General features: G+C 33.8%; 1 protein-coding gene and 1 long non-coding RNA gene across 6 annotated transcripts; both read left to right on the top strand.

Moving 5' to 3' along the window:
• Positions 1 to 770: 770 nt before the first annotated feature.
• LOC131546413 (uncharacterized) lies at positions 771 to 1,914 on the top strand. The gene is made up of 3 exons (XR_009272693.1): positions 771 to 1,122; positions 1,508 to 1,572; positions 1,664 to 1,914. It is a non-coding gene; the product is annotated as an uncharacterized LOC131546413 (long non-coding RNA).
• Positions 1,915 to 6,273: 4,359 nt separating this feature from the next.
• On the top strand, positions 6,274 to 15,013 carry LOC131546412 (uncharacterized). 5 transcript variants are annotated; one of them, XM_058785948.1, is made up of 12 exons: positions 8,181 to 8,318; positions 9,446 to 9,540; positions 11,320 to 11,484; positions 11,976 to 12,014; positions 12,201 to 12,437; positions 12,649 to 12,969; positions 13,123 to 13,455; positions 13,629 to 13,733; positions 13,858 to 13,923; positions 14,109 to 14,183; positions 14,272 to 14,300; positions 14,470 to 15,013. In XM_058785948.1, the coding sequence occupies exons 3-12, from the start codon at positions 11,391 to 11,393 to the stop codon at positions 14,536 to 14,538; spliced, it is 1,368 nt and encodes a 455-aa protein (XP_058641931.1). In that variant the 5' UTR covers positions 8,181 to 8,318; positions 9,446 to 9,540; positions 11,320 to 11,390; the 3' UTR covers positions 14,539 to 15,013. The 5 variants fall into 5 exon arrangements, with proteins under 5 accessions (XP_058641935.1, XP_058641934.1, XP_058641933.1 ...); XM_058785951.1 differs by having other exon boundaries at positions 8,180 to 9,540; positions 11,976 to 12,006; positions 12,202 to 12,437; XM_058785950.1 differs by having other exon boundaries at positions 8,180 to 9,540; positions 14,112 to 14,183.
• The last annotated feature ends 401 nt before the right edge of the window (positions 15,014 to 15,414 follow it).

Here is a 15,414-nt window from a genome sequence, read left to right as displayed (position 1 = left end):
GCCATTTATTTTATTTTTTGTATATTTTTGAAAATGTATTTTAAATACAGAAATATATATTTTAAAAGCATTTGACAGTCCAACAAAATGCATTTTCTTGCCCTGAAAACCCAATTTAGAAATATGCTTTGGTATGTAAAGGTTGAAACTAAATATATGTATTTTATTAACAAAATATTTTTCATTCAGCTTCCTTGTTTGCAACATATATTTCATATATGTTTTTGGCTAAAAAACATTTAGACTATATTTTTAGAATTATGACCCGTTATTCAATAGCGCCATATAACATTGTTATACAAGAAAAGGGGCCAGAGCAAAGAGAAACACTGCCACGCGATAAAATGCGATTGTGAAAGTTTTCACAAATCGAACTCGAGCTAAAACAATAATTTTTTATTCCAGCCGTCTGCGTGTTTATTTGGCAGTAGACGTTTAAACATGAAGAACGCCTATCTTTCACTTTCCTTATAGCGGACTTACCAAGGGGTCTGTGGACAAAAGCTTTTCTGTGAAAAAATTCACAGATCAAGCTGGTGAAGATGACACCGTTTTCAGTCTTCCAAGTGTCCAATTTTTGGAGCTATAGCCATTATAAAATTAAGGATCCCTACGAAAAAAAAAAACGATTTCGGCCCGGAGGACACTGTAAACTGAATTCACAAATCATGGAGAATGTCATTCAGTATTATTTGCGTGTCTATGACAGCGCACTGCGTATTAATAGCCAAAAGAAATCTGAATATCGAACCGCAAACTATCTTTACTGCGGTACAATTGGGACTGACTACTGGATGTGTTACATCGCTTCTAATGATTGGAAAAGCCGTTTGTACTTCGTGTCAGAAACAGCGCGAGCGTTTGGAGTACATCTGTACGTCAGAAATATACCGGGGCATCACTTTACTGTCCGCATCCACTGCATATAGTATATATAATGGGTTCTATATTGTTGTCTGTTGTCGAGTTGCGCCGCGCCACTCGCGTCCGAGGAAGACACGGAAGCAGCGGGCAACGCTGCGGGTTTTTCCCGGGGATGAACCCGCGAGAGTGGAGGAGTTCCGGAGAACATCTGCGCTGTGTGTCGATGCACCTTACGAGAGAATAAGACCAGCAAGCAAGGTACAAATGTACGTTTGTCTGTGTGTTTGTGTCAGATTTTTGCACACCAGTTTAATCATTTACTTGTCAACATGGCGGTTAACTTTACTATGGTAAACTGCGCTGCCGTTTCAAACGACTTTTGTCAGCTTATTGAAAGTTACCGAATTAAAATATTTTTTAACGAGAAACGCTTATCTTATATTAACATTAGGTTAACTAATGTGAAATTTAGTTCAGGTGTTATTAGTTAATGTTGGCCAGTAGCCTGAGAAAATAAAATCGTATGTTAGCTAGGTTAAACAAGTTTTATGGCTAGCTGCCTTTCTAGTTTTAGAATTAGTTTGTTATAGTTTTTAATGGAATTTAAAATTTACTGCATTTTTTTTGTATTTGTGTTTTAAAGGCAACTGCAATGAAGCATCAAGAAAGACATGAGCAGGCCAGCCACCCTGAGACTGATAATTCATGGTAAGAGAACAACTATGGTTTTGAGAGATTTGTGTATTCTATATGAGGTTTGCCTTTTAAAAGTGTGCTATTTCTACTTCTTGTTTTTCAGACATTTCTGTCGAAGTGGATGGTGAGCAAAGATGGTGGCCACGTTTTGGAGCAGCACCTGGATTTTGCAGACGGCTATGTATTCTTTGGCTGCTTGTCTTTTTTTCTCCATTATGTTTCTGTTGCCTAAAGATTATTTGTGAGGATGAATCCAGAGGACACAACATAATGCACTGCAAAACGTCCTAAGACAGGAGAAATGGTGAAGATGCACTGTTCCAGCATTGGAAGTCTGTATTTTTAAGTGTTATACATGCAGTGTTTTAAATAAAGAATTTGATGTTTTGTAATTAGTGTGTGTGTATTAATTGAATGCCAGTAGTACCTATGTAGAGTAAAAATAAAATGGATTCTATATAAAAATTATAAAACCTAATGAAATCTATATTAAAATGAATGAATTACAGTAGTATACTGATAAATCAAATGCAGTTTGCTACTGTAAATCTTAATTACAGTAACTTTGCCAGTAAGTTACTGTAAAAACCCTTTGAAATGTCTAACAGCACTGTAAAAATCTCCCACAAAAACAAGTTGAGCAAACTCAAAAATCTGCTGAAGCTGGTAAAAAATGTTTTTTTAAGTTCGCTTAACTTTTTTTTTTTTTTTTACAGTGAGTGTTGTTATCAAATTAAAATTAAGTGTCTGTTTAAATGTGCATATAACTGTTTTATTCAAAATAAATTAACTTAAACATGTCTGTGTCAGTGATTACCAATCACTAAAAATCCAATGTTTTATTTAGAAAGTGCACAGCCTCTGTTTGTTCAAATGTTTAAGAAAATGCTGGTAAATGCATACTTTTGTTCCGGGTCCTCGGCTGATGCACTAGCAGTTTGGTTTGTCCTGCAAAGTTTGTTTAATTGGTCCTTTTAACTGAACTTGTCTTCCTTTTCAAAGGCTATCAGATCAATCTCCTCCCAGGTCCACTTCAAGCTGTCATATTTCTTGACAGATTTGCAGATCAGTAATACATCACTATTACTGGAGCTTTGCCTGTAAATGGGACGATTTTTTATTTTTCCATTGTGTGAATCTGGAAAGAAAATAGGTAACCTGGTGAATTTCAGTGAATATATCAGTTAAAACATTTCATTTCTATGCATATTTGTGAAAGGCTAGTCTTTAAGCCTAAAGGTTAAAAGACAAACAAACAAAAGAAACAACTTCTGCAGAATTCTAAATGGAAAAATATTATAGATCATTATCATTTTGGCATACAACTCAGAATTAACATTAAAAATATATATACTTACATTACGAGGATTCAGAGAGGAGAGGGACGTCACATCGCAAAGATACATCAGATCCACGCTGAACTTTGAGAGATGAAGCATTAGAACTGAATGTGAGAAACTGTATAGATTTCTTAAGTTTAAAACACTTAAAAAAAATAATGTTTAAAACTTTACAAATATTTTTTGTTCTATTGAAATTCAACCAACCTTCATTTTGGGTCTGAACTGTTTGAACTGGTGGATATTCTGTACAGAATGATTAACAGTTACAACAATTACAAATAACCAGGGAGACATTCTTCAACCACATACACTAATCAATCTATAATCTTTCACATCTCACCTGTGAACTTCAATTACAGAGGGACATATAGGTGTATTACAGAGACTGGCATCTACACAACAATAATACTACACACCGTCAGAGGTTTGCAAAAAGACAATGAAGGAATGAATGAATGAATCATAAATACATATATTTTTTCATTTACATTTATCAGACACAAAGAATTATTGTTTTGTAAATGTGTTCAGTGCATTTAAAAAGTCATTCATGCTGTTGATTTCAGTCTCAGTGGAGCCCCCTGATGGTGTGCTGAGGAATCAGTCAGTGGTTCTTACCTGTGAAGTTTCTGAAGGAACTGGTTCAGTGACGCTGGTCTGGCTCAGGATGGAGGGGAACAGAGGAGTTTTGGTCAAACAGCAAATTATGACTGAGAAAAATAACAAGTTACAACTCACAGTGAATCTATCCAGCTATGAAACAGACCCGCTGCACTGGCAGTGTGCAGTTTTTACTGAGAGTACACTCAGAGCTCTGGCCCCTATAACAAACAGTACAACAAATACAAATGCTCCAAGTATGTCAACAGAAACTTCAACTGTAACAAACCAAGGTAATATCGTTGAACCATTAATATAAAGTATTTTCACCTTGAATAAGATTAATACGCGCAAGACATACAATCTGAAAGCTCTATAGATTACACTAATAATTTGTCACTGTGTAATCATGACATTGGTGTAATTATGAGTCTCAACATGTTTCTGCAGTAGATACCACGACACAGGACAGTCTTCGACATATTGTGATCATCGTGGCTTGTGCTGTCATTGTCAGTGTGCTGATTCTGCTGGGATTTCTAGTTTTTAAATGTCAACAAAAACAGGTGAACTCATCACAGAGACAGTATAGAAAGGAGAAGATGGGCCATAGAAAAAAGAATAGGAGCAGTTGTGATGCTCAATATGGCAGCTGTCCCACATTTTGTTTAAAAAGCTACAGAAATGGCATTTTCACAGAGACATTCCCTTTTTTCTACTCTAGTACATGCTTGGATCGGCCTAAGTGTTTATCAGGTCTTGGTCTGTCTCCATTCAAGTAGATAAGCACTGTACTTAGGAATAGTTAGCCTACTTACTTGCATTAAGGAACATTGCCTTATCACATTAATATTGCAGATTAACCTTTGTGGGTTCTTTACAGTGAGAAATCTGTGTAATATTTTTGGATAACACTTTATTTTGATAACCTTTGAACATTCTGTTGACAATAAGTAATGTTGCACCTACATGTCTACTAACTCTCAGAGTATTAGTAGACTGCTTAATATCTTAATATTGTCATGGTCTCCAAACAGACATTCTACTGACTATAAGTAACTTTTCAAGTACATGTCGAATTATTCTAACCCTAACCCTACCAGTCTTCTAATACTCTGACGAACTGTAATGATAATTAGTAGACATGTAGCTGCAATGTTACTTATAGTTAACAGAATGTGTTAAAAGGACCATCAAAATAAAGTGAAACCAATATATGACTATGATTATTTTTCCAGGATTATTTTTGACAGCTGGTTTAAAACCAAGTATATAAGTTCAGAGGTTAGCTGTGAAACACCCTCTATCATAAACATTTCAAATTGTCATTTTGATGTGCTAATGATACATGTGTTATACTGTATATGGTTGCGATTTCTATAAAGTATATACACTCTTTAAGCTTGTACATTTCAATATTTACAGGTGTTGGACTGCAGTACTACAGTCATCTACTACAGCACAGTGAGCCAGCACATGCACAGAGCAGATTCAAGAAACAGCTTAAAATCATCTCTTCTGTGAGCACTTAACTGCATCCTGCTGAGAAAATAAATAATTACATAATAAATAAATGAATATAATTCTCCCTCTATGCATTCACTTTTCCTTAATCCCTTCCTCACTGTAAAAAAATAAATCCGTAAAATAACAGAAAAAGTACTGGCAGCTCATTACACATAACATTATACATTCATTTTAAGGACATTTCTGTTTACTCTAAAACACAATGCAATGAAGTGTAAAATTCAAAATACTGATAAAACACCTGTAAAAAAATAAATACGGAACAATTCCTTCCACTATTCCTATACAGCATATTGGGCCCTATTTTAAATTTTTTTTAGTGTTGTTCTAGTTTGTACTATTTTAAATGATGCACAGGACAGCTTTTTTGAACAATATTGTTGGGTGACGTTGCTTGGGCACTTTCCCATTGTGAATGGGCAACAAATTTTTAACTGGATACTTTAGATAAAGTCGTGGGCCCTGTGCCTCACCTGGTTGCCTGTTGACAGCAACATTGACCAGCAACATTGCTAAAAATGTTGCCTTGTGTATCATCACCTTTAAGCTTTCTATTAGCATTTGAGTTTATTGCATCTTTATGTGGTGAATCAATTGTATTTCTTATTTGTAAGTTGTTTTGGATAAAAGGTCTGATGAATAAATACATGTAAATGTAAAAGTTTGTAAGCTTTTTTATATATTATTGAATGGAATTTAAATCAACAAATGAATAGGTTATTAATAATAGTTATTAATAATAGAACTTACATTGCAAGCAAGTTAAACCATGAGGTATTAATGAAGTAAGGTTGTGAGTTTAGATTTGTGTTACTGAGAGAAACCTCAAGATAGCTCAGTTTAGCAAACCATTTCCTGCTCTGGAAATTAGCTAAATGAGCAAACCAAACAAGTCTAAAACAATATTTGTTTTCAGACATGCCTGATTTAACTGAAATAAGATAAACTATTTAACCTATAGATGTACAAATAGAAGATTTCAAAATACTTTTTTTTTTTCCACTCTGTATAACATTTCTTCAGGGTATCTGTTTATACTTCTAAATGCAATTTAACGATGACACTGAAAAATGTATTGGTTATATCTTGTACAGTATCTTTCTGCATGGACATTTTGTTTAAAATTCATAAGCTGATTGTTTTCTATGACAGGCAGATTTCTGAATATTGCACCGCCCAGTAAAAGCTGCTGGCTAGTTCTTTCTTTAAACCCTTCAGAGTGCATGACGGAGGCACTACAAAGAAGAATCATGCCACTTACACCTATTAAAATCTTTATTCTGATGTGTGGATTTTGTTCCCGATTTCATGCTATCGGTGAGTCTCACTTTAACCAAGTGATCATGTCAAGAGGGAGATTATTCTCTCAAGATATTGTTTAGTTCTTCCCTCTTTTGGTGTTTGTTGATTTTACTCTAAATTGATGAATTATAGAACCATTTAATAATGTTCAAGCCATTTGAAAAATAATAATAATAATAAAAGGAATAAAAAACAATTCATATAGTACACTAATCTGTAGTTTTCATGATCTCTATTGTAATCAAATTCAAATTAAGTGTCTGCTTGAAGACGCATATAACTGTTTTATTCAAAACTAATGTTAACAAACTTAAATATGTATGTTTCAGTGATTAACAATCACTATAGGAAATCAAAACAATGACTTATTTGAAAGCATGCAACCTCTCTTTGTTAATTTTTATTTTTAATTTTTTTAGAAAATGTTGGCGAATACATTTGGTTTGTCCTGCAAAGTTTGTTACAGTATTTGTAATTGTTGTAACTGTTATTCATTCTGTACAGAACATCTACCAGTTCAAACAGTTCAAACAGTTCAAACAGGTTGGTTGAATTTTTGTACAGCAAAAAATAAAAATAAAAATAAAACAAAACAAAACAAATATATATATATATATATATATTAAACGTATTCAACAGTTTTTTTTTTTTTGTTTGTTTTTTTTTAAGTGTTTTAAACTTAAGAAATCTACACAGTTTCTCACACTCAGTTCTAATGCTTCATCTCTCAAAGTCGAGCGTGGATCTGATGTATCTTTTTGCGATGTGACGTCCCTCTGCTCTCTGAATCCTCCACACTGCACTGGGAGAAAGATGGAGAACAAATATCCAACACCACACTGATGTACAACAACTCTGCCTACATCATCTTACACACTGTTGATAAATACAGTGAAGGGAAATATTACTGTAGATTGATGGAAGATGGAAGAGTAGAAACTGTTATGATTCACACACTTAATGTAACTTCACGTAAGTATATACATTGTTAATACTAATTCTAAATTGTATGCCAAGATTTTGATCTATTCATTTTTCCATTAAGAATTCTGCAGAAGTTTGTTCTTGTGTGTGTGTGTGTGTGTGTGTGTGTGTGTGTGTGTACGTTTTGCCTTTCACAAAAATGTATAGAAATGTTTTAACTGAGATATATTCACTGAAATTCACCAGGTTACCTATTTTCTTTCCAGATTCACACAATGGAAAAATTAAAAATCGTCCCATTTACAGGCAAAGCTCCAGTAATAGTGATGTATTACTGATCTGCAAATCTGTCAGGAAATATGACAGCTTGAAGTGGACCTGGGAGGAGATTGATCTGATAGCCTTTGAAAAAGGAAGACAAGTTCAGTTAAAAGGACCAATTAAACCAGGGAGACATTCTTCAACCACATACAATAATCAATCTATAATCTTTCACATCTCACCTGTGAACTTCAATTACAGAGGGACATATAGGTGTATTACAGAGACTGGCATCTACACAACAATAATACTACACACCGTCAGAGGTTTGCAAAAAGACAATGAATGAATGAATGAATGAATCATAAATACATATATTTTTTCATTTACATTTATCAGACACAAAGAATTATTGTTTTGTAAATGTGTTCAGTGCATTTAAAAAGTCATTCATGCTGTTGATTTCAGTCTCAGTGGAGCCCCCTGATGGTGTGCTGAGGAATCAGTCAGTGGTTCTTACCTGTGAAGTTTCTGAAGGAACTGGTTCAGTGACGCTGGTCTGGCTCAGGATGGAGGGGAACAGAGGAGTTTTGGTCAAACAGCAAATTATGACTGAGAAAAATAACAAGTTACAACTCACAGTGAATCTATCCAGCTATGAAACAGACCCGCTGCACTGGCAGTGTGCAGTTTTTACTGAGAGTACACTCAGAGCTCTGGCCCCTATAACAAACAGTCTTACCTCAACAAATACAAATGCTCCAAGTATGTCAACAGAAACTTCAACTGTAACAAACCAAGGTAATATCGTTGAACCATTAATATAAAGTATTTTCACCTTGAATAAGATTAATACGCGCAAGACATACAATCTGAAAGCTCTATAGATTACACTAATAATTTGTCACTGTGTAATCATGACATTGGTGTAATTATGAGTCTCAACATGTTTCTGCAGTAGATACCACGACACAGGACAGTCTTCGACATATTGTGATCATAGTGGCTTGTGCTGTCATTGTCAGTGTGCTGATTCTGCTGGGATTTCTAGTTTTTAAATGTCAACAAAAACAGGTGAACTCATCACAGAGACAGTATAGAAAGGAGAAGATGGGCCATAGAAAAAAGAATAGGAGCAGTTGTGATGCTCAATATGGCAGCTGTCCCACATTTTGTTTAAAAAGCTACAGAAATGGCCTTTTCACAGAGACATTCCCTTTTTTCTACTCTAGTACATGCTTGGATCGGCCTAAGTGTTTATCAGGTCTTGGTCTGTCTCCATTCAAGTAGATAAGCACTGTACTTAGGAATAGTTAGCCTACTTACTTGCATTAAGGAGCATTGCCTTATCACATTAATATTGCAGATTAACCTTTGTGGGTTCTTTACAGTGAGAAATCTGTGTAATATTTTTGGATAACACTTTATTTTGATAACCTTTGAACATTCTGTTGACAATAAGTAATGTTGCACCTACATGTCTACTAACTCTCAGAGTATTAGTAGACTGCTTAATATCTTAATATTGTCATGGTCTCCAAACAGACATTCTACTGACTATAAGTAACTTTGCAAGTACATGTCAAATTATTCTAACCCTAACCCTATCAGTCTTCTAATACTCTGACGAACTGTAATGATAATTAGTAGACATGTAGCTGCAATGTTACTTATAGTTAACAGAATGTGTTAAAAGGACCATCAAAATAAAGTGAAACCAATATATGACTATGATTATTTTTCCAGGATTATTTTTGACAGCTGGTTTAAAACCAAGTATATAAGTTCAGAGGTTAGCTGTGAAACACCCTCTATCATAAACATTTCAAATTGTCATTTTGATGTGCTAATGATACACATGTTATATATGGTTGTGATTTCTATAAAGTATATACACTCTTTAAGCTTGTACATTTCAATATTTACAGGTGTTGGACTGCAGTACTACAGTCATCTACTACAGCACAGTGAGCCAGCACATGCACAGAGCAGATTCAAGAAACAGCTTAAAATCATCTCTTCTGTGAGCACTTAACTGCATCCTGCTGAGAAAATAAATAATTACATAATAAATAAATGAATATAATTCTCTCTCTATGCATTCACTTTTCCTTAATCCCTTCCTCACTGTAAAAAAATTAATCCATAAAATAACAGAAAAAGTACTGGCAGCTCATTACACATAACATTATACATTCATTTTAAGGACATTTCTGTTTACTCTAAAACACAATGCAATGAAGTGTAAAATTCAAAATACTGATAAAACACCTGTAAAAAAATAAATACGGAACAATTCCTTCAACAATTCCTATACAGTATATTTTTAGAGCGTTGTTCTAGTTTGTACTATTTTAAATGATGTTTAAATGATGCACAGGACAGCTTTTTTGAACAATGTTGCTTGGCCACTTCCCCATTGTGAATGGGCAACAAATTTTTAACTGGATACTTTAGATCAGTCGTGGGCCCTGTGCCTCACCTGGTTGCCTGTTGACAGCAACATTGCTAAAAATGTTGCCTTGTGTATCATCACCTTTAAGCTTTCTATTAGCATTTGAGTTTATTGCCTCTTTATGTGGTGAATCACTTGTATTTCTCATTTGTAAGTTGCTTTGGATAAAAGGTCTGATGAATAAATACATGTAAATGTAAATGTTTGTAAGCTTTTTTTATATATTATTGTAATGAATTTAAATCAACAAATGAATATGTTATTAATAATAGCAAGCTACTCATTCATTATTTTGGTATATTAAGAATTAATTAAGACTGATAAGTCTTGTTTTATGGTCTAGTGAGATTGTATGGGTGCTCTATCTTTATGCAATGATTTTTTGGGTTTCATTTGCAGTAGAAACATAAACGACACAATATCTTGGAGTAATCAGACTTGAGTCAATACGTTCACATGCAAGAAAGAAACCCCACTGTGGTTTCATAACATGCACAGTATTTCCTGGTATGTGGGGGGCGGGCGGGGGGGGACTTACATTGCAAGCAAGTTAAACCATGAGGTATTCATCTAAAGAAATGTAATATTATTGCATTGCTTATGTGCACTGAAGCCTTTAAAAAAGTTATTTATGTGACTATTTTTAAATATTAAATGTCGTCAGGCAGATTTGAAATGGCCTTATGAAGGCAAGGGCTTAAATTAATCTAATAATAACAATAATTTAAAAGTATTTAAAAAATTGTACATAAAAACAAGACAGTAGCAATATTAAGTACTCACATTTGCTGTTTAATAAATTATAACTATTATAATTACTTACAATAACTATACATTAAATGAAATTAATACTTTTTCATGGGCAATGACAGGGAAAAAATATTTTTCAATATTTGTTTTGTAGATTTGCATGGGCCTACAAAGAGACTGAGTTTCAAAAATAGATCTCCTCAATAAAGTAAGGTTGTGAGTTTAGATCACACTTTAGATCGCAGGTTTGTGTTACTGAGAGAAACCTCAAGATAGCTCAGTTTAGCAAACCATTTCCTGCTCTGGAAATTAGCTAAATGTGCAAAAACAAAAAAGTCTAAAACAATATTTGTTTTCAGACATGCCTGATTTAACTGAAACAAGATAAACTATTTAACCTATAGATGTACAAATAGAAGATTTCAAAATACTTTTTTTTTTTTTTCACTCTGTATAACATTTCTTCAGGGTATTTGTTTATACTTCTAAATGCAATTTAACGATAACACTGAAAAATGTATTAGTTATATCTTGTACAGTATCTTTCTGCATGGACATTTTGTTTAAAATTCATAAACTGATTGTTTTCTATGACAGGCAGATTTCTGAATATTGCACCGCCCAGTAAAAGCTGCTGGCTAGTTCTTTCTTTAAACCCTTCAGAGTGCATGACGGAGGCACTACAAAGAAGAATCATGCCACTTACACCTATTAAAATCTTTATTCTGATGTGTGGATTTTGTTCCCGATTTCACGCTATCGGTGAGTCTCACTTTAACCAAGTGATCATGTCAAGAGGGAGATTATTCTCTGAAGATATTGTTTAGTTCTTCCCTCTTTTGGTGTTTGTTGATTTTACTCTAAATTGATGAATTATAGAACCATTTAATAATGTTCAAGCCATTTGAAAAATAATAATAATAATAAAAGGAATAAAAAACAATTCATATAGTACACTAATCTGTAGTTTTCATGATCTCTATTGTAATCAAATTCAAATTAAGTGTCTGCTTGAAGACGCATATAACTGTTTTATTCAAAACTAATGTTAACAAACTTAAATATGTATGTTTCAGTGATTAACAATCACTATAGGAAATCCAAAACAATGACTTATTTGAAAGCATGCAACCTCTCTTTGTTAATTTTTATTTTTAATTTTTTTTAGAAAATGTTGGCGAATACATTTGGTTTGTCCTGCAAAGTTTGTTACAGTATTTGTAATTGTTGTAACTGTTATTCATTCTGTACAGAACATCTACCAGTTCAAACAGTTCAAACAGTTCAAACAGGTTGGTTGAATTTTTGTACAGCAAAAAAATAAAAATAAAAATAAAACAAAACAAATATATATATATATATATATATATATATATTAAACGTATTCAACAGTTTTTTTTTTTTTTTTTTTAAGTGTTTTAAACTTAAGAAATCTACACAGTTTCTCACACTCAGTTCTAATGCTTCATCTCTCAAAGTCGAGCGTGGATCTGATGTATCTTTGCGATGTGACGTCCCTCTGCTCTCTGAATCCTCCACACTGCACTGGGAGAAAGATGGAGAACAAATATCCAACACCACACTGATGTACAACAACTCTGCCTACATCATCTTACACACTGTTGATAAATACAGTGAAGGGAAATATTACTGTAGATTGATGGAAGATGGAGGAGTAGAAACTGTTATGATTCACACACTTAATGTAACTTCACGTAAGTATATACATTTTTAATATTAATCCTAAATTGTATGCCAACATTTTATTGATCTATTCATTTTTCCATTAAGAATTCTGCAGAAGTTTGTTCTTGTGTGTGTGTGTGTGTGTGTGTGTGTGCGTTTTGCCTTTCACAAAAATGTACAGAAATGTTTTAACTGAGATATATTCACTGAAATTCACCAGGTTACCTATTTTCTTTCCAGATTCACACAATGGAAAAAATAAAAATCGTCCCATTTACAGGCAAAGCTCCAGTAATAGTGATGTATTACTGATCTGCAAATCTGTCAGGAAATATGACAGCTTGAAGTGGACCTGGGAGCAGATTGATCTGATAGCCTTTGAAAAAGGAAGACAAGTTCAGTTAAAAGGACCAATTAAACCAGGGAGACATTCTTCAACCACATACAATAATCAATCTATAATCTTTCACATCTCACCTGTGAACTTCAATTACAGAGGGACATATAGGTGTATTACAGAGACTGGCATCTACACAACAATAATACTACACACCGTCAGAGGTTTGCAAAAATACAATAAAGGAATGAATGAATGAATGAATGAATGAATCATAAATACATATATTTTTCATTTATATTTATCAGACACAAAGAATTATTGTTTTGTAAATGTGTTCAGTGCATTTAAAAAGTCATTCATGCTGTTGATTTCAGTCTCAGTGGAGCCCCCTGATGGTGTGCTGAGGAATCAGTCAGTGGTTCTTACCTGTGAAGTTTCTGAAGGAACTGGTTCAGTGACGCTGGTCTGGCTCAGGATGGAGGGGAACAGAGGAGTTTTGGTCAAACAGCAAATTATGACTGAGAAAAATAACAAGTTACAACTCACAGTGAATCTATCCAGCTATGAAACAGACCCGCTGCACTGGCAGTGTGCAGTTTTTACTGAGAGTACACTCAGAGCTCTGGCCCCTATAACAAACAGTCTTACCTCAACAAATACAAATGCTCCAAGTATGTCAACAGAAACTTCAACTGTAACAAACCAAGGTAATATCTTTGAACCATTAATATACAGTACATTTAACCTTAATACAAATTATAGGCTCACAATGTACATGAAAATGCTTATCTTCATACAATATGTTCCAGGTACAGAAAATCAAAAAAAATAAGTTAGTCAACACTTTGAACTTACTAATAAAGTATCTATTTTCTTTCAGCAATGAACAAGCATGCAAAGGCTGCAGCATGCTGTGTTTTGGCTCTGTTTACTGGGATTCTGCTTGGAGCTCTCTTGTATTACTGTTACAGGAAACGAATGTCAAGTACAAAAATACTATCAGTTATTCTTTTCGAAATAGTCTCTTTTGTCTTTTATTAATCTTTTTACAGTGAATGATTTCATTCTTTCTTATTTACTTACTCTTGCTATTTTTGCAATCATTTCAGTGCACTCTGACCCTCAGGAGTCTGAACCAGTCTACATCAATATCAGCCAAATGAGGAATGAAAGAGGTATTCAAATCAGCTAAATATATTTAGTTTCATATTTCTATTAACTGCAAGATATATATATTTTTAAATGACTAAAGACACATATTGAAAATTGCACAAAACCCTAGCATCATACTGGTGACTTTTGTGCTCACAAGCTTTCCAAAAAAAAAAAAAAAATTGAAGGTCTAGCTTTCTTCTTCCAGTAGAGCGCAGCAGCACAATGGAAAACAGAGAAAACAGTCCTGAAATATACTGCAATATGAGAGGAAACAGAAATGGTAAGACCTTTTTCCTTCAGGAATTGTGAAACATCATCTCATCTGAACATCCTCGCTTAAATAACTTTTTTTTTTTTTTTTTTTCAAGGAAAAACAAATATAAATGAAAGAGATGCGGTGAGTGCAGATGTTTGTTAATATTATACATCGATTACACAGTCCAAAAATAGTATATTACAATTTTCCTTTAAGTAATGGTGTTAATTTATTGTTCTGCCAAATGTGATTGTCATTTTACCCCAAAATAGTTTATTTATTGTTGTTAATTTGTCTTGTCTTTCCACAGACAACAGTTACATCAGACAGTATAACCTACGCAACCATTCATTTCAACAAATCCAGGTTCCAGACTTAGACATAACTCCCCAACATTATTATGAAAACCTGAGGAAGAGAGAGTTTTGTTATTTGTTTATTTGTAGTGTTTTATTTAAGCTTTGTGAACCTCAAACTATTGTCTCATGGAGAAAGTATAATATTTTCTTTATTGAACAGCAGATGGCGCTGTCAGATTACATAAACTATCAGCTGAGTAGGTTTAGGGGTGTTGTGTGATCAAATACACCTAAACTGCCTTCAGTAAACCACCATGAATATTAATCTAACTGATTTAAACTGGATTATTGCATCCCTTAATTAATGTTGTGTTAGTGACGTGACGTGTACAAACTAAAGTGAATATTATTATGACTTTATATATCTTATGGTATTATAGCCGCCTTCATTTAAGTGCAAGTATGCTGGTGAAATGGCCATTTGATGGCACTGTTTGAAAACATACTTGAAATATAATAATAATAATAAAGAAAGTGTAAGTACAAAAAAGGGTAATGCAGTTACACATCCTCTTCTCTCTCGCTCTCCCTGTCTGTCACTTTCATCCTCCTGGAATCCACCCAGAACATGCAGCTTCAATGTACTTCAATCTAAAACACAAAAGTGTGGAAAAAAAGTAGTTTGAATAGGATGTCTTTATGGACAAGGGATAATGCTCCTCACCAACTCAAGGTTGCTCTGCTTTGTATAAATGCGTGTCTTTATTTAAACGTGGGGGGATTTTAAAACGCTTGTCAAGGTCTGCTAAGTAGAACCATTGAGTGATGAATTAGAGTATGACAGAATTCAAATGCACATAAATGATGTTCTGTGGGGAGGGTAAAGGCAGATGTTGACAGAATGGGCTGCGTTTAGGGGAAAAAAAATAACCAAGGTTAACACATGCTTTGACTCA

This window comes from Onychostoma macrolepis, chromosome 09, assembly GCF_012432095.1.
Source record: "Onychostoma macrolepis isolate SWU-2019 chromosome 09, ASM1243209v1, whole genome shotgun sequence".
Classification (NCBI taxonomy): domain Eukaryota; kingdom Metazoa; phylum Chordata; class Actinopteri; order Cypriniformes; family Cyprinidae; genus Onychostoma; species Onychostoma macrolepis.
The sequence above is the reverse complement of the archived record's forward strand: the minus strand, read 5'-3'. Positions and strand labels throughout refer to the sequence as shown.

Bases quoted from the DNA above. Each gene is read 5' to 3' on its own strand.
- LOC131546412 (XM_058785948.1), top strand. From the start codon at position 11,391: ATGACGGAGGCACTACAAAGAAGAATCATGCCACTTACACCTATTAAA. The intron at 12,970-13,122 runs GTTTGCAAAAAT...TGTTGATTTCAG, and splicing joins AATACTACACACCGTCAGAG to TCTCAGTGGAGCCCCCTGAT. The intron at 14,184-14,271 runs GTAAGACCTTTT...TTTTTTTTCAAG, and splicing joins TATGAGAGGAAACAGAAATG to GAAAAACAAATATAAATGAA.